Below are 19,832 nucleotides of genomic sequence, written 5' to 3'. Positions count from 1 at the left end.
CTTTTTTCTACTATATATTATTCTTCAACAGGTTAAATAAAATTAGGGACTCATTTTACAGTAGGGATACAATGTATGTGACATTACATTATGTTTTTTAAGTGTGCAGGAGGTAGGGGTTACATGGCTTCAGGTTAAAGGTACGGGACTGTGAAAAGTTTGGGAACCACTGTTCTATGGGGATTCAGAAAGGGAGAATATGGTGGCAGAAAAACAACAATACCATAAATTCTCGAGTCAGTAGCCCTCAATGAAAACTAACATTGTCCCAGACAACAACAAAAATAGTGTCTTCTTGCAAAACAAATTGATGCACATGTGCCATTAGGCTCTCGCAAAGTCTGTTTAGGAAAATCAACAAATTCTGGGCGTTGTATGGTATCTGGAAATGTATTTCTTTGCGTGGGTCTAGGTCTTGGTGTTGGTCTTTGCCTGGGTTGTGGTCTATAGGACCAGCTGAATGTGCAGGTCCGTCTTCTGGTTTTGGACCAGGTGCATGGGCCATGGTCTGGGTCGTCCACGTTTTATTCTTCCAACATTGCCTCATTCTCCTCTGTACTGTTTCCCAGCAGCTTTTATAGTGTGCAGTTCATTAGCAAAATGTTTTGACCTGTTGTCTTAATTGTGACAGCTGTGTTGGAACAGTGTCCAAATTCTGCTTCTTAGTGTGAACCTTTTGAAAAATGTGTGTTACGAGTGAAAACTGTGTTTAAATGAGCCAAAAATGTGTTCATTCTTTTGCAAAAAGAGTGCAAGAGTTTTGGAAATTGTGTGTAAACCATGAATTGTGTTCAAGGTTTTGACTTCAATATCCTGTTTTTGAGAATTGTGTGCAGTCAGTTGGTGCCTGTGTGCAGCGAATGGAATTTCGTGTCTTATTAACCGAGAAAAGATGTAATATCACACAAAACCTCCTTTGGTGCAACTCGGGTTTAGTGCCTTGCTCAACAACACTTGTTACTCAAACCAACAACCTCTTTATTGAATTAATTAAAATACAATTTCTGGCTAAGATGAATCTCTTCTGTTTACACTTTAGACCTAGTCTTACTATAGTGCAGTGGTTCCCAATATTTTTTGTCCCGTGTACCTTTTTGCATTTTTGTCAAATCACCTGCACCCCCTCTTCATATCATTAGTACCTTCTCCATCATTTTATATGCTTTTTGATTTGTGGAACAGCGGGTTTTACTAAACCCCTGTGTCTCGAACATTGGTTCCCTCAGGCTTAATCTATCAATTCAAAACAATGAGTGTAATTTACAGTGGGATTTATTATTTTTTTAAATACCATGCAACTTTTATGTGATAACTCCAATAGTAAGTATACAGTCTCCTCTGTAAAATGTTGCTAATTATTGTCTTCGATTGTCAGAAGTGTGATAAAATGGCTTCTACAGAATAAAATAGTCCTGTTTCAGTAGATTACAAGAAAATGTGGTATTTTAGTGAGAAACAGTACGGTTAGTTTATGGTGAATTTGTTGTTTTTGTTTTTTTTGAAAAAGGAACTAGGAACATTTCCTGATTATTTTCTCAATCAATTGTTACATTTTTCTGAGTACCCCCTTCAATGTGCTCCTGTACCTCGAGTGGTACACGTACCCCTGTTTGGGATTCACTGCTATAATGGATCTGGTTGCTGCTGAAATGCAGTACAAATGACAACAAAACATCCAGATCTAAAGCGTTCACCAATAAGGGATAAAACCAAACACTCTAATGAGATGTAGAGACCTATTGTTGTATAGTAAATTATTATTATTATTCAATTTGAATGTTTCTCCCTAAAAATGACTGTGATGTCACATAAAAAGAGAAGTTTTTAGGCCATGATTTTTTTTTTTTAATCAGCTGCATGGACAGAGGCAGGCCCCTTTCCTATTGAATACTCATACTTTCCATAACAGTCTCATAATTACCTCTGTAATTCTGTTACTGTTATCTGACAAGGTGAACCTATCTATTTAAGGCTAATGATGCTTTAGTTTGCTGCTCCCTAATGCCCTAAAATCCATTAACTGTCGTTTTAAACCAGTCTGGTAATAGCCATCATTAGCAGCAGTTGTGGAATCAATTGTGATGAGATTCTTTTTGTTGTCAGATAGACCTGTAGGACTTTCACCGGCACACTCATTGAGTGTAAGGGAAACAATCAGGGTAAAAATAAGTTCTTGTCATCAATAATAGTAACCACAAATTTGATCCTGCTGTTCCGCAAAACTAAAGAATCAATTTTGTCGGAGTGTTTTTTCTCCCACAACATGGTGTGATTGCAGCTGAAGGCAGTGAGTGAGAAAGAAGCAAGAAATGTTTTAGTCATTTTTCATAGAATTAACACATCACCTACAAAATACCCCCAGCCTGTGAGCCAGATAGCAAAATAATAGGTGACATGTAGGAGGTAGCAGTGTACCTTTGGATGAGAGATCATTCATGCTCAGCAGAGCTCAGAGGGAGAGAGGAAAGGAGTTTACGAGACAGAAAATGGTGCTACGTGCAGAGCTGACATTCCCAGCAGCGCACACTCCGACCAGAGCAAGTGTGGAACTCATGGATAGTGTGGCGATTGTGAGATAAAACCATAAAAAAACGGGGTAAGCAGTGACCCTCTGCATGTCCGGGAGGAGGAGGAAGTTGCGTGTGTACAGACTGACGGGAGAGAAAGTTGGATTAACGCCAAAATACAGTAAGAAATCCATTCAACTCTGACCCAGATAGATAAATAATAATAATTTTGCCATAAAAAGCCCGGTCTGTGTTTTTTTTTTTAGTTTTATATAAGGAAACGATGTTCAGATGTTAGAGTTGTCACTAAAGCAAAAAAAAAGCTTTGAAGTCACTGACAGGGTGTTTTTTTTACAAAAAGGCTTTTTTCTCAGCTTTTTGCTCTGAAACTGAAGATTTGTGTAAAACTTGCTCTATTCAACGGCTGATTACAAAAGAATGAAACGAGCCAGAAACAATTTTTTTTTGTTGATGAAAGTAGAGGCTTCAATCTTTCAATCTGGTGTCAGATTTCAGATAGTCATAGTAGAAAATATTCTAAGTAAGTAAGTAAGTAAGTAAGTATTTATTTATAAAGCGCTTTTCGCAGATAAAATCACAAAGTGCTGTACACAGAAACAATAAACATACATTTACATCACATGTGTAGCATCATAAAAGGGCAGTAAAAATTAAAAATAAAATCTTGTTAACTAAAAGCTTTTTTGAAAAGCGAAGTCTTCAAATGTTTTTTAAAAGTGTCCACGCAGTTCATCTCCCGGAGAGACTGGGGCAGACCATTCCATAGTCTGGGGGCTGCAGCCTGGAACGCCAGGTCTCCTCTGGTTTTAAATTTAGTTTTTGGGAACCTTAGTAGACCCTGACCTGAGGATCGAAGGCTGCGTCCTGAAGTGTAGGGACACAACATGTCTGAAATATATAGAGGAGCCTGGCCATGCAAAGCCCGGAATGTTAGAACCAGTATTTTATATTCAATCCGGAAATTGACAGGGAGCCAGTGCAGGGAGGAAAGTATCGGGGTAATGTGTGATGTTCTGGACGTACCGGTCAAAAGTCTGGCAGCAGCATTTTGAACCATTTGGAGTTTACACAGGGTCGACTTATTAAAACAGGTAAAAACTGAGTTACAGTAGTCAATGCGGGACGAAATAAAAGCATGGATGACCAGTTCCAGATCAGGTTTGGACAGTAGATGCCTCACTTTTGAGGCATTCTGTGGGTCTTTAAAATCAGTCAAAATGCTCAAAAACGGCTGGCACTGAGGGGGTAGAAAATCTGAGACTGGCTGGCACTGAATGAGTTATGAGCATTGAACTGTGACATTTAAACGACATGAGTCGTCGTTTCAGCTGAGTTGATTAAAAGTGGTTGGGGCTGACCATGATTTTTACAGCTCCTGTCAGCTCACTTCTTGATTGGCTACATTCTGTTCCACGTCATATATCACAGAGTCCGGAGTCGTCAGCTTTCCCCTCACACACGAAGAGTTTTGGTTGTAGACTTTCAACAAATTTAATATTTATGACACGTTTCAGAGCCAATTATCGCCGGGTCAAATTTATTGTAAACACACCTCAGACCCCAAGATAGTCCTATAAAACATGGAATAATCTGTCATTAGCCATCCTTGTTCGGGAAGGAAGAAAAGCTGAGCAAAAACAGCCTGCTTTTTTTTGTGTGTCCTCAAAAAGTTCTGAATGGAGCTCAGCGTTGTGTTCTTTCCCAGGGTCTATTTATAAATGTTCAGTAAAACCACCTCAGCTGTTACATTTGTATCAACACTGCTATCAATCTTTAATTACTGCCACGACAGAATATGAAGTCACTCTCATTGTTAATAAACAAGTATTTGAAACCTTTACCTTTCATGTACCAGCAATAGTAATCTAATGTGATGCTACTGACGTTTAACTATGCGTCAGAGCGCCATGGGACCAAACCACGACCATGACTCACATACATATAGTGACAACCCTAAATGCACTACGCATGTACTGCCAGGTGTTGAATAACGTTTGTGGCACCTGACTGCAAATCTCATTAGAGAACTTAGGTAAGTGTGACCACAAGATGTGATGTTGCTGCTCACTGACACTGGACAAGCTGGACATAAATGTACACGCACGCCCTGCTCACTTGTGCACCTACTCACTTTTATATGTAAAGCAAAATGAATCTAAATACTTTTCCTACATATCTAATAAAAACAATCAGACCTATTGAACATTAAATAGTATTCATTTTGATCAATGTTTTATTGATTTAAAAGTAATGAGCAGCAGTCAAGCAGACACAAAATCACACAAAATAGTTCCAAAAATGTAAAAAAAAAAAAAACAACAATGAAAACCGATACTATTGAAAAAAAAATGCACAAAACAATCAGAATCAGGAAATATTTTCGTTACAGCTCCAGATATACAAACATATATTATGCAAGCCACATCTATTAAGAACAATATAAATATAACTATACATCTATAAAAGGTCAACTGTACAGTTTAATTATGTGCAGAAAGTGCAAAAGGACCAAAATGAAAAAGACTGTCCGTGTTTGAGTCAGGTTACAGAAGGGGGGTGTCTGACTTTCTTAGGGAGGCCTTATAGAGTTTAAAGGTCCCATATCATGCTATTTTTCACCCATCTCCAGTTGTTCTAAGAACCCCAAAAACATAGTATTTGAGGTTTATTTTACTTAACTCGCCTGTTTTCCAGAGTTGTAGCCGCTGAAAAGTCACTTTCTGAGCAACTCTACACAAACAGGCTGATTTGTGGCCTACTTATGCATATTCATGAGTGGGCGTGTCTATAGACGGGACACTGACTCCCTCCTTCCCGCACGATGACGTAGGGCCAGAGGATGGCCCGCCCTCCTCCCACCCACCCCGTAGCCGAGCTCATGCTGCTTTATAAACACGAGACAGAGCGTGGGGGCTGAGCTTCCTGGAGGCACGGCTTCTCCAGCTCAGTGCCGCTTAAAATTCATCATCAAAGTGGGAAGGCATCATCAAATTGGAGTGAGTTGTTTGGGCTCACCCTGCAGTAAGAAAGGAGCAAATCACCCTCTAACGATTGAGGGAATCAATGAAAAAAACACTTTGGGCATGTGTATGAAGCTCATATAGCACTTTTATCATGTTTAAAGCACAGAAAAGTCAATTTAGCATAACATTGGCCCTTTAATGACCACAGACAGGAACGATCCATAAAACATTAAAACCATACAATCATGACAGAATAATAATAATAAAAAATTAAAAAATGTTGTTCTTTTCTTTCAGTTTGGTCTTTATTCTAAATGCTGACATAAATGTAGATAATGTGGCCCTCAGGTCAGACTATCAATTTTTTTTTGGGTCCCCGTTATGCTAAATGTTGTTTATCTCTGCAGTAAAGTATGATCCAAATATCAGGATACGGTTGTCAAGGACTATTTAAATAATTTACAAAAATAGCACCCATAGATATGTATGTTCTTTTCCTGATGCTTGAATTATTTTAAACCATTAGTTTTTGTACCTTTTACACAGTGGCCATCAAAGACCAGAACACGTGTCTAGACCTAAAGAGTAACTAAATCCCAAAACCACTAAAACAAATTAATGTGTTGTTGACTTATTCTTGTCAAACTCTTGATATTTTTCATTTTTTAGTTATTCATTGTAAAAATGTAAGATTGACTGCCCTCTATGGGTTGAAGAATGGCTATTGAAATCAAATTCTCCTTTTGGCTGAGAATGGTGGTTGGTGACGTTTTCTTATGTCATGAACCACCACTGTTGGCCTCGCCCCTCCTATAAAAACTAGCTTCTGTCATCTCTTAATTGTGAATAGAGAGGTATAGTGAGTGTTGAGTAGGTAGTTAGCATAGCATAGATTGTTCTTTGTCATTTTTTTAAACATGAACGTGTCATCACTTCTTCACTGTTTGGATTTCAAGCCTAGACACTTGAAAGCCAAAACCTCAGGGTTTAGTTACTCTTTAAGGTTATTTAATCTGCTTTTACTTTGAAAGAGGAAGTGGGTCCCAGCTCATTCTGTTTCCTCATAATCGGCCCCCTCAGTCAAACCTTTCAGACCATGGGACTTCTGCCATATAAACCCAATGGTATGAAAATGTTTGGGGACCCCTACATTTAATCAATCAATCAAAGAAAGCAAGCAAGATGTGTTTTTTGGGTCAGACAGGCTTTTTAAAAAAAAGTACATCCAGCCATGCAAATGTTCTCATTGATTAATTCCAGACGTTGCGTTCTGTCTCGTCTCTGCAGATCGATGCCTTCCAACACATGCAGCATTTTGTGCAAGGAGTCCAACAGCAAGCCCAGCACGCCATCGCAGCTGAAGACCAGCAGCGCAAGCAGGAGCTCCACAAGCTGATGGCCAGGTCTGCTCCGTTCCCACCACAAAGACACCCTCCATTACAAGTTTTCACAGATGACTCAAACCTGTGGGAAAATTTCAGCTTCAGCATTAAAAAAGGAAATTATTTTATGCACTTTGGCAACTGACTGTTACAGCCATCGAAAATATTATTACTACGCTCTTAGCTGGTTATGTATTTGTAAATGAAGGCCTACAGTGGCCTGTAATGTCAACATACCTATCCAGACATATCAAGCATGAGTGCATGATAGACCAACACACATGTACCATAACTATTGCTACCGTTTGATTTAACAAGCACAAGAGGGAAAGGCGAGGGATTTGAGTCCTGGGACATAAATGTTGGATCTTTATTCTAAATATGCTACGTCGTCACATTGACTTGTTTGCTAAGCTGGGACTTTATTACTGCTTTACGCTAAGCAACATGCTGAGGCAGGGAAAAAGCTGCCTCTTGCGCTTTCCTCCCTCATGTCGTAAACACATGGGGTCGTTTGCAGTGCATTTCTTGCCTAATTTCCACGTGCACAGACCCAGTCTGGCTTCGTTTACCACGCTAACGCTATCATGTTGTCACTTTTTCTTTGAATGTCTCACCCGGAGGTTCTCATTTGAGAAGAGCTCTCTGGCGTGGCGCCTGTAGGCATCAGCAGACACAGCTTCTCCTCAGCGCTGGTGGCTTGCACCCACACACTTACTGTATCTGTTGGTGTCGAAGATTTCATTTGACAGCCTTGGCTCTGACCTTTTGTCCTGTTTTTCTATCGTTTCAATGAGGGAAACAGTTGCCGTCTCAACGCTTTTTCCCCTCAGCTTCCAAATAACTATCACTTGTTTTTAGATGCTGAGCGGGCAGATGAGAAAATGGAAAGTTTCAGATTTCCAAAAATTGCAGGAAAAAACCTCAGAGCCTTGTGGAAGAAAAAAATGAGTTTTGTGTGATTTTGTGTTCTCATAAAAATATTTGAGGGCATCTAATGCTCATTTGATTAGGATTAGAGTTAGAAATATTTGGCCGGGTCGTGTTCAGTGTTCACAGAATCCTTCAAAAACAAAAGCATGACCAGGAAACAGACAGTTAATCTCATAGCAGCGATGTCTGGCCCTGTGCGCAGACGCTGTAGTCATGTGTGCCCTCCCAACACATAAATCATTAGAGATGACACACAAACAACAGAAAGGGGCTTTCTCAAATCTCAACTCAGAGGAATGCGAGTCTAACACCTGTCTGATGTCAGTCAGGACCGGCTCCCTGCAGACATTCTGACACACTTTCATGAATACAGGTCAGCCACTTGGTATGGAGCACACCTGGAATATTCAGGCACATTCCCACTGATTCCTCTGCTGCTCTATCCCTGGAGAAGCATGTGCTGTTTCCCGGTACTTTTGCATCCATAACTCTGCTTTCTGAATAAACATGTGTTTTCCAACTTCCCGCCCTCCTCCGGCGTTTCCCAAAACCCAAGACCAGTTTACGGAAACACTATAGAGTAGATGTGCTGAACTGAAACGGTTAGCACGCATGGAAAAGCACTCGGAAGGGATTACATAAGGGGCAAAGAATGTCTCCACAATGCTGTGTTTGTTGCATGAGAGTCGTACAGCTCGGCCCAGACATGCAACATGCACAGCTCATTAGAATAGTCCTTTAAAGGTCTGTGTGTGATGGAACAAATCCTCCTCCCACGATGCCACAGAGTGTACTGTTAGTTTAAATGAAAAGAAAATAGGTTTAAATAATTTAAACTAGATTTGATCCACTTGAAATTCTAAAGGCTGAAGTTGTGATGCATTAAATGAATGCTTTAAAAGTCTGACAGCATGATGGGACATTTGCTATATCAGAATCAGAAATACTTTATTTATCCCAGGGGGTTACAGAGGCTAGAGAAATATTTCAAATAAAAAGAACAAACACTAAACAAAGGAAGAAAGAAGGAAAGAGAAAGAAAAAACGTACATACTTAAGTAAAAGACTGTTGATTAAATAAAGATGAAATACAAGTGCTGTGGAAGGCAAGGCAAGACAGAGGCGCGGAGAGAACGGAGTAGATGCCAGCGGTTTATTGTTGGGCTTCACTACAAGACAACACCACCATATATACAAGACTTCCTGATTGTGCAACCAATCCCACCGTGACACATACCCTGGCCAATCTGGCGATGAGTGCCCCTAGTGGACCGCCACACAGGCCCCCCCCGAAACGACAGAATGGGCACCAGGCACAACAAAACCCAGCACCAACACGTCAAAGAAAGGACAACATATCAAAAAACAAAACATGAACCCAGAACGGGCAAAAGCACCTCAAGTCCCCCGAGGAGGTCTAATAGGACGACCATAACGGCTGACTCGCAAAGTCCCAGGAGGGTCAGACACCAGCAGGCGCGGGGGGCGACCACGACGGCGGCGGGCTCGACCCGGACGAGGGGGCACACCCGGCAACAAAACCAGGCGGGGAACAGAGTCCGTAGCAGCAGCAGGAGCAGCAGAAGCAGGAACAGCAGCAGGAGCAGTAGCAGCAGCAGCAGGAGGACGACCCCGGCGAGGAGGCAGGGCCGGAACCATCAACCCGTCGGGGTCCTGGTGAGCAGGCTTCAGACGATCAACAGAGACCCGCTCCAGGCGACCACCAAAGTCAATGACAAAGTTCTTAGGCCCCGCCTCCACAACCCGAAAGGGCCCATCGTATGGAGGTTGGAGCGGGGAGCGGTGGCCACCACGCCGGAGAAACACAAATCTCGATGACAGGAGATCCCTCGGCACTCGGAAACGAGGCAAACAGTGGTGCACAGGAACCGGAGCCAGCGCCCCTGCGGCCCCCTCAATGGGCAGACGAGGGGCCATCGGGACCGCCGGAGCCGAGGCAGCAGGCAGGAAATCCCCCGGGACCCTCAGAGGCTGCCCATACACCAGTTCAGCGACAGAAGACTGAAGATCCTCTTTGGGAGCAGAGCGCAGGCCCAACATGACCCACGGCAAACGGTCAACCCAGCCCCCATCCGTGAGGCTGGCCCGAAGAGCGGCCTTGAGGGAGCGATGGAAACGCTCACAGAGGCCATTCGCCTGGGGGTTGTAGGCTGTAGTGCGATGGAGCCGCACCCCCAGGCCCACAGCCATGGCGTCCCACAGCCCCGATGTGAATTGGGCCCCCCTGTCCGAAGTCAAATCCGCAGGTGTGCCGAACCGCGAGACCCAAGCAGAGATGAAGGCCCGGCCCACCACGTCCGTCGATGTAGATTCCAGGGGCACCACCTCCGGCCACCGAGTGGTTCTATCCACCATAGTCAGGAGATGCGTGCAGCCACGAGAAGGGGGCAAAGGACCGACCAAATCCACGTGCACGTGGTCAAAACGCCTTTCCGGCACCAGAAAAGGCTCCAGCGGAGCCCTGACGTGTTGGTGGACCTTAGCCCGCTGACAAGGCACGCAGGCAGCGGCCCATCCTTTGACGTCTCTGCGCAACCTGGGCCAGACGAACTTAGCGCTCACCAGCTTCACAGACGCCTTAACACCGGGATGAGACAAGGCGTGAACAGCATCGAAGATCCTGCGACGCCAGCCTACAGGAACCAGAGGCCGCGGCTGTCCGGTGGCCACGTCGCACAGCAGAGTGGTCCCATCCTCATGGCAGGGCACGTCCACGAGCTGCAAACCCGTCACAGCAGAACGACAGGCCTGGAGATCTGCATCGCCGTCCTGATCCACCGCCATAGCCGAATAATCCAAGCCTAGATGCACAGAGGAAACCAACACACGAGACAGACAGTCCGCCACCCCATTGTGCTTACCAGCAACGTGTTGAATGTCCGTGGTAAACTCTGAGATTGCGGCCAGCTGCCGCTGCTGGCGGGCAGACCAAGGATCCGAGACTTTGACCAGGGCAAAGGTCAACGGCTTATGATCCACAAACGCCGTGAACCGGCGGCCCTCCAACAGGAAACGGAAATGACGAGTGGCGAGGAAAAGAGCCAGGAGCTCCCTGTCGAACGTGCTGTATCTCCTCTCTGCAGTGCGGAGCTGCCTGCTGAAGAAAGCGAGGGGCTGCCATGCTCCAGCCACCCACTGCTCACACACCGCGCCCACAGCAATGTCCGACGCATCTGTAGTGAGAGCCAGTGGAGCCGAGGGAGAGGGATGCGCCAACAAGGCAGCCCCCGCCAGAGCGGCCCTGGCCGCCTCGAACGCCTGCAACCTGTCAGAGGACCAGGCCACTTCCTGCGACCCCTTCATCCCGCGAAGAGCCTCATACAGGGGATGCATGAGGTGAGCAGCACGAGGGATGAACCGATTATAAAAGTTCACCATGCCCAGGAACTCCTGGAGCTGCTTGACAGTAGACGGGCGTGGAAAACCCGTAACTGCCTCCACCCGTGCAGGTAGCGGAGCAGCCCCCAGCGAGGACACCCGGTGGCCGAGGAAATCAATGTCAGAGAGCCCAAACTGACACTTTGCTGGGTTGACAATCAGGCCATGAGAACTCAGCCGCCTAAACAACAGACGCAGATGCTCCAGATGTTCGGCTGCCGAAGCACTGGCAACCAAAATGTCATCCAAATAAACAAACAGAAAAGGTAAATCCCGTAACACAGAGTCCATGAGTCGTTGAAAGGTCTGCGCGGCCCCCCGCAGGCCAAAGGGCATCCGCAAAAATTCGAATAATCCAAATGGGGTTATAATAGCAGTTTTGGAAACATCCGCTTCATGCACAGGCACCTGATGGTAGCCCCGCACTAAATCCACTTTGGAAAAAACGGAAGCTCCAGCGAGCTGCGCAGAGAAATCCTGAATGTGCGGGATAGGATAGCGGTCTGGTGTGGTGACAGCATTCAGCCGCCGGAAATCACCACACGGCCGCCACCGCCCCCCGGGCTTGGGCACCATGTGCAGAGGCGAGGCCCATGGACTGTCGGAGCGCCGTACGATCCCCAAGCGCTCCATAGTTGCAAACTCCTCCTTCGCCAGGGACAGCTTAGCAGAGTCCAGACGCCGCGAACGAGCAAAGACGGGCGGCCCAACTGTAGGGATGAAGTGCTCCACGCCGTGCTTAGCGACTGCTGCCGAAAACGTCGGCACAGTCAGATCAGGAAACTCAGCGAGGAGGCGCTGATATACATCCCCAACAGCGAGAACCCGGGGCAGGGCCACCGGTTCAGCCCCCCCCAAAGAGCAGGGGTAGGTGGAGAACGAGACAGGGTCAATCAAACGGCCATTAGACACATCAACGAGCAGCCCATGAGCACACAAAAAATCTGCACCCAAAATAGGCACAGCGACTGAGGCAACCACAAAATCCCACAAAAACTGACGTCCAGAAAAAGAAACAGTCACTGACCTGGAGCCAAACGTACGGATGGTAGTACCATTAGCCGCACTCAGCGGGAGTCCCCGGCTGTCACTCAGCACATCGACGGCAGACGCAGGCAGGATGCTCCTCTGGGCGCCGGAATCCACCAACCAACGCCGTCCCGACACGTCATCCACGACAAACAGCAGCTTGGCCACCCCGCCAGCGCCCACAGCCGCTACTGAGCACTGGCCCTGGCGTTTCCCTGAGCCAGAAAAGCACACGGCGGCACGCAGCGCTTAGCCTTAGCACCGAACCGCCGATGGTAAAAACAAAGCGCGTCCTCCCGCCGGCGACGGTCCGTCACCGCGGCCACAGCGCCCACCTCGTCCGGCGCCGACCAGGAAGGCTCAGGAAGCAGGGCATGCACGCCGCACGGCCGGTTAGCCAGCAGAATCCGGTCCGCCTCCTCCGCCAAACCCCTGTAGTCCTTGGTAGCAACCAGCGGCGAGCTCGCCAGCGCAGTACGTACAGGAGGCGGCAGCTGACGGAGGAAAAGCTGCACAAACAAAAAGGAAGCATCCCCCGAACCGAGCAACGCCAGCATGTTCTCCATCAGCTCCGTCGGCTTACCATCCCCCAAACCGTTGAGGGACAGGAGCCGGTCGGCCCGCTCGGCATCCGACAGCTGATACAGCCTTAAAAGCAAAGCCTTAATAGCGGCATATTTACCGTCCGCCGGGGGTTCCCGCAACACGCACATCGCCCGACGCGTAGTCTGAGCATCCAGAGCAGCGACAACATGGTAGTAGCGGGTGTCATCCACAGTAATCCCACGAAGCCGAAACTGAGCCTCGATATGCTGAAACCAGGGCTCGGGGTCGTGCTGCCAAAACTCCGGAAGCTTAACAGTAGCCGCATAGACCGCAGGAGCAACAACCGGCGCAAGCGGAACGGCATCGCCAGCGGCAAGCGACATGGTCGAGAGCGGAAAAAGAAAATCACGTCGAGGTCACCAATGTGGAAGGCAAGGCAAGACAGAGGCGCGGAGAGAACGGAGTAGATGCCAGCGGTTTATTGTTGGGCTTCACTACAAGACAACACCACCATATATACAAGACTTCCTGATTGTGCAACCAATCCCACCGTGACACATACCCTGGCCAATCTGGCGATGAGTGCCCCTAGTGGACCGCCACAGTGCACACATTACAGTATATGCATAAGTGAAGTATTCTGTCAAGATCGTTTATATGTTACCATGCGTTTGTAGTCACTACACTTAAAGCTGCTTGAAAACATATTTAACATTTCTTATAACTTTACCTGTATTTCATCTTAAGTTGTTTTTATTAATTACTGATGCCAGTGTGACCCTAATAACAATGTCAGTGACATTTCTGACATTTTCACTAATTGGAAATTTTTGGAAAAAAACAATGACGGGTGTTCATTTTGTGGCCCCGTGTGTGTCATACAGTGGGTACAGAAAGTATTCAGACCCCTTTATATTTTTCACTCTTTGTTTCATTGCAGCCATTTGCTGAAATCAAAAATATATATATTTTATTTTATTTCTCATTAATGTACACTCAGCACCCCATCTTGACAGAAAAAAGCAGAAATGTAGAATTTTTTGCAAATTTATTAAAAAAGAAAAACTGAAATATCACATGATCATATGATAAGTATTCAGACCCTTTGCTGTGACACTCATGTAACTCACATGCTGTCCATTTCTTCTCATCCTCCTTGAGATGGTTCTGCTTCTTCATTGGAGTCCAGCTGTGTTTAATTAAACTGATTGGACTTGATTAGGAAAGGCACACACCTGTCTATATAAGACCTTACAGTTCACAGTGCATGTCAGAGAAAATGGGAACCATGACATTGAAGGAACTGCCCAAGGATCTCAGAGACAGAATTGTGGCAAGGCACAGATCTGCCCAAGGTTACAAAAGAATTTCTGCAGCACTCGAGGTTCCTAAGAGCACAGTGGCCTCCATCATCCTTAAATGGAAGAAGTTTGGGATGGCCAGAACTCTTCCTAGACCTGGTCGTCCAACCAAACTGAGCAATTGTTTGAGAAGAGCCTTGGTGAGAGAGATAAAGAAGAACCCAAAGATCACTGTGGCTGAGCTCCAGAGACGCAGTAGGGAGATGGGAGAAAGTTCCACAAAGTCAGCGATCACTGCAGCCCTCCACCAGTCGGGGCTTTATGGCAGAGTGGCCTGACGGAAGCCTCTCCTCAGTGCAAGACATATGAAAGCCTGCATAGTTTGCCAAAAAACACATGAAGGACTCCCAGACTATGAGAAATAAGATTCTCTGGTCCGATGAGACCAAGATTGAATTTTTTGGCGTTAATTCTAAGCAGTATGTGTGGAGAAAACCAGGCACTGCTCATTACCTGCCCAATACAATCCCAATAGTGAAACATGGTGGTGGCAGCATCATGCTATAGGCGTGTTTTTCAGCTGCAGGGACAGGACGACTGGTTGCAATTGAAGGAAAGATGAATACGGCCAAGTACGGAGATATCCTGGAAGAAAACCTCTTCCGGAGTGCTTAGGACCTCAGACTGGGACGAAGGTTCACCTTCCAACAAGACAATGACCCTAAGCACACAGCTAAAATAACAAAGGAGTGACTTCGGAACAACTCTGTGACCATTCTTGACTGGCCTAGCCAGAGCCCTGACCTTTACACAATTGAGCATCTCTGGAGAGACCTGAAAATGGCTGTCCACCAACGTTCACCATTCAACCTGACAGAACTGGAGAGGATCTGCAAGGAAGAATGGCAGAGGATCCCCAAATCCAGGTGTGAAAAACTTGTTGCATCATTTATTCCCAAGAAGATGGGAACATGGCTGTACTAGCTCAAAAGGGTGCTTCTACTCAATACTGAGCAAAGGGTCTGAATACTTATGACCATGTGATATGTCAGTTTTTCTTTTTTAATAAATTTGAAAAAATGTCTACATTTCTGGTCATTTCTGTCAAGATGGGGTGCTGAGTGTACATTACTGAGAAATAAAATGAACCTTTTTTGATTTTAGCAAATGGCTGCGATGAAACAAAGAGTAAAAAAATTAAAGGCGTCTGAATACTTTTCGTACCCACTGTATCATGGGAAACACCATGAACAAACAAAAACAACGTCAAGTGAATCACTGTCTTCCTTGCCTGGCGAAGAAAGACAAGAAATCCCTGTAAGAATGAAGCGAAAACAACACTTTTTGAAACTTTTCCACTTTGGAGCCATCTTTGCATCCTTTTACGGGACTCCAAATCCCACAATGTATTGCCCGTAACTTTTTTTGAAGTTTAAGTCATATGGCCATTTGTCAACAAACCAATTTTTGGTAATGGTAATGGTTGCAATAACAAAATTTTGAGCTACAGTTTGCTTGTGTGTCAATTTTATTAGGATAGGAGAACAACGTTTGGATGACATTCAGGTACATTTAAAAGAAATACTTGTTATGTGGTTAAGCAGCTTTAAAACGGTGATCCCCATCCACTGGGACCATTTACTTCTGGGCCACAAAAAAGTGTAGAGTAAAATTCATATTTACAGTATTTTAATTCTGAGTGTTTTAATTTGAAAAGTTCATTGCGCCCGTGTTTGATGTGGCGCCCCTTAAAAGAGTCTTGATGCATGTACCCAACACACAAATGCACAATTGTGTCCACTCACCACATAAACACACACATGCGTCAGCCTTCGCAAGCCACCCGCAACAGGGTTAACAAATTACTTGAGCTATCTATTTCCACTCGCACCTATTTTTGCGTTCCTAATATGGGATCTTATTAACTCCGGCTCGATGTGTGTTTTACTGAGAGCAGGCATTGAATCTTTCTGCTCTTCTTTGGAAGTTCTTCAGATCACCTGATGATTCCTATTCTTTAGTTCTTCCAGTCAGATTGGCCTGCTCTGCAGATGTTTTCTTTTACTTTGTTTGATAAGCTTGACATCTTCTATATTTAATGGCTGAAGTAATCATTTACAGTCATCTTATTAAATATTGTTCTGGCTTTTATATTAAGGCGCACATTGTAGTTGAATGGGTTACTGGAAGTCACCTCTACAGCTGAGAAATTATCCTCTCTGTCCAAAAATCAATGTTGTGAATCTACTTTTTTGTCTAATGTACACAGTTTGTGTATTTCACGCATTTATCAGTACATAGTACTGTTTGTTAATTCTTTTTAAATGGGCCCGAGTACCTATTTGTGATCTAATTGATGTGCTTTCATTCCAGCAACTCAAAGGTCAGCAAGGTTTGAATACTATTAGTTAAACATCACTGATTTTATTCACTTTTGATGAACTGTACACAGTGACTCATTTCACTTTTCACCGACTTTTAAATTTCAGTCATTTATTGGAAATACTCTAGTGAGTTTAAATGGTTTCGGAGTCTGTCTTTGTTCATTCTTGCTTGTAGAGGCAATGAGTAACCTTTCCCGCTGCCCAGTGAAAGGTGACTTAACATGTTGGAATGAAGAGTGTATTAAGTTTTGTGAAAACAAAAATCTACTTTTAGATTTTGAAATGGTTACCATGAAAGAAAGGTTAAAGCTGCTGGCAATTATATTTTTTTAGCAGATGAAATTGTTGCTTGTAAGTTTGTTTAGATCTTTACTATGGAAACAGCCAAATCTGTAGTGACTTCATATGATGGGAATACTTTGAAAAAAGTTTGAGATGGTGTCAAGCAGTTAACTGTCTTCTTCCTCTGGCAAAGAAACACAAGAAATCTGGGTAAGAATCAAACAAAAACATTTCCTAAAGAAGCTTCAATGCACTCTTTTTCTTCTATGATGTTCACAATCCCACAATGCAATGTGCAAAACATTTTCGAAGTTCAAGTCACTTGACCTTTTGTCAACAAACCAATTGTTTATGATGGTGATCGAAACAAACTTTTAATAATTTCAACCTTTGACATTTGTTTGTGAGTCTATTTATTTATTCAAGAGGCCCGCACTTTGTTTTTACAGTATCTGTTAAAAGAATATTCTCGCCAGCAGCTTTTAATAATTTTACGCAAGAGTGCAAACCTCCGCCATGCGCCAAATCTCCTTTTTGACAGATATTGGCAAGTTATCTGTATCAGTGATCCTGATCATGGTACTATGATCATTCCCACTTTAAAGGCTTGGAAGAAATTTCTATCCCCATTAATAACTATACAGTAAATGGCACCACCATTTTTTTTTTTAGAAAAATTGGGATGAAATGCACAATCGGGATCTGCATTAAGGTGGTTGAGGAACCAACCCGACAACTTTGTAACATTTCATAAAGATCGGTCAATTACAAACCGAGATATGAATTTTTACATTTTCTCAATTGGCGAGAGAAAGGGATTTTTGTTTTTTTCAAACTTATCCAGGATCATTGTGTTATTCTGGATCCCCTTCAAATTTTAATGTAATCTTCCATGGAAAAAGCTCTATTTTTAGTTAAAACAAAATAGACCGCCAGTGAAAATATTACCTTCTTTGTGGAAATAATAATTAGTTAATCACGATATATACATCAGAAGATCATTGCGAAAAATACATGATGTAGTTTAGCTGCCTGTTTTCCACTTGGTAACGCTGACAGAATAGTAATATAAAGTGCAGATGTATGTATTATTGTATTACATAGGTTTAGTCTTGATTTCAGGGTTGCGTGTTGAATTCTCAGGGTCTCTCCTGTGTGTCTTTGTGTAGGTGTTTCCTGAAGTTGGGTGAATGGCAGCTGAGCCTGCAGGGCATCAATGAGAGCACCATTCCCAAAGTTTTGCAATATTACAGCAATTCAACAGAGCATGACCGCAACTGGTACAAGGTCAGTCCCTGCGTTTCACCTCCGACCTCTCAGGCTGTTGTAAAACCCCAGCTGGGTTGGTTACAAATCGCACTGTCATTGATGTCATGGGCAAAAACCCTAGGCCCTCCTGATTTATTAGCTTTTGACTAAATGTGTTGTGACACAGATGTTTGTTCAGTTTATGTCCTTCCACTGCACGGCTAGATTGGTAATATTTGTGGCTCATTCTGTGGTAACATGAAATATCTGAGGTGAGTAAGTCTGTGCTGTGCTGCAAAGATGTCACTACACATATGTTCTCTTCCCCCATCAATCCGCACTAACTCCCTGCAGCTTTGTTACGTAACGTAGCCAACATCAAACTCACATGTTCCGACCAGAAAAGTTACAGCTCAGATCATCATCATGATCAAATGTGAAAGTTCCAACTATTTAGCCATTAGTTTGGAAACCAGTTCCAACACGTTGGTGTTTTTGTGGTCAAGGCTTGGCATGCCTGGGCAGTGATGAACTTTGAAGCGGTGCTGCACTACAAGCACCAGAACCAAGGACGCGATGAGAAGAAGAAGCTGCGACATGCCAGCGGTGCCAGCGCCAACAGTGAGGCCAGCAACAGCGACAGTGAGGTGGACAGCACCGACCACAGCCCAGTACCATCACCAGGACAGAAGAAGGTCAACGAGGTCAGACCTAAAGAACCACAAACACACCCACCCCACACACACACATACATGTTGTTTTTTGTGTCTTCCCTGATCCTAATGTACCATAGACTATATTGTTTTACATTTACTTCAGGTGTTGTGGCATCTGGTTATTTTTCGCATAATAATTTTCTCTTTTAAATCATCTGTTCTCCTAAAGTCAGTAGTCAAGCGTGAATTCCTTTTTTCTGTCTTTTTTAAAATGAAACTAATTCATTATCCTTTAAATACTAAGTTTATTCATATCTAAGGAGAACATTTTTAAAGCATATTCAAAGTAAGAAATACATTTCAAGGGTTGATAAAGATAATCAAAGGATTTTTTTTTAAAAACTGATGAAAAAAAATAAACACTTGTCTCAGAAACCTTAAATGCTATACAGATAATCTTTGAAATATTCTGCTGGATACTTATTACTGCAACAAGTTAGTTATTCAATCCTAACTAATGCATTGAGTAGCTTCTCAACCATGTGTGAAATTCTTAAAAAAACAAAAACAAAAATTTTCACGTTAATTAGAGGGAAAAATGATAAAAGATGACATGCAGTTATTTAAAATGGTAGGAGAAACTTTTTTAATGCAAACACCCACTTCATGTTCCTATATGTAAGCTTGTGCAATTGAAAACCAACACAAGGTTTTGCAAAAATCCACACTTTCCTTTTGTTTTTTAAATAGATTTGATCACAATCTAAACACCAAATCTGCAGCTTCTTTAACAAATTCCTATTAATGATACATTTGTCACATTGTTTCAATAAAAAAAAAACATTCAAAGATGGTTAATTTAATTGAAAAACTTGTCAAGTGCAGCAGTGTTTAACGCTATAAAGCACTGACTACATCTGCCATCTGTAGTTTATCTTTGTATTTACATTGACAATTTGTCAGAGCACTACATTTAATGACATGATGGTGACTTCTGGAAACCTGGAAGTGACTTTAATATAATTAGCATATTAGCCTCTGATGCCCGTCCAGTGATTTTCTTTCATTTGTTAAAGTTCTCACAGTCCTTGGATCAGTGAATCAATTCATCAGGATCCTCCTACTGATTTTTCCCACGTTCAACCTTTAAGTCAATGCATGCTAAAGCCTTGTGTTAAACA

General features: G+C 43.7%; 1 protein-coding gene across 1 annotated transcript in view; it reads left to right on the top strand.

Moving 5' to 3' along the window:
• mtor (mechanistic target of rapamycin kinase) overlaps positions 1–19,832 on the top strand; it is a 145,916-nt gene that overhangs the window by 94,537 nt on the left and 31,547 nt on the right. Inside the window, exons 37-39 of the mRNA XM_028452859.1 lie at positions 6,779–6,894; positions 17,917–18,034; positions 18,502–18,699. Of these exons, the coding sequence (XP_028308660.1) occupies positions 6,779–6,894; positions 17,917–18,034; positions 18,502–18,699 (432 nt within the window). The remainder of the gene's footprint in view (positions 1–6,778; positions 6,895–17,916; positions 18,035–18,501; positions 18,700–19,832) is intronic.

The sequence above is a fragment of the Gouania willdenowi genome, chromosome 7, assembly GCF_900634775.1.
Source record: "Gouania willdenowi chromosome 7, fGouWil2.1, whole genome shotgun sequence".
Classification (NCBI taxonomy): Eukaryota; Metazoa; Chordata; class Actinopteri; order Blenniiformes; family Gobiesocidae; genus Gouania; species Gouania willdenowi.
The sequence above is the reverse complement of the archived record's forward strand: the minus strand, read 5'-3'. Positions and strand labels throughout refer to the sequence as shown.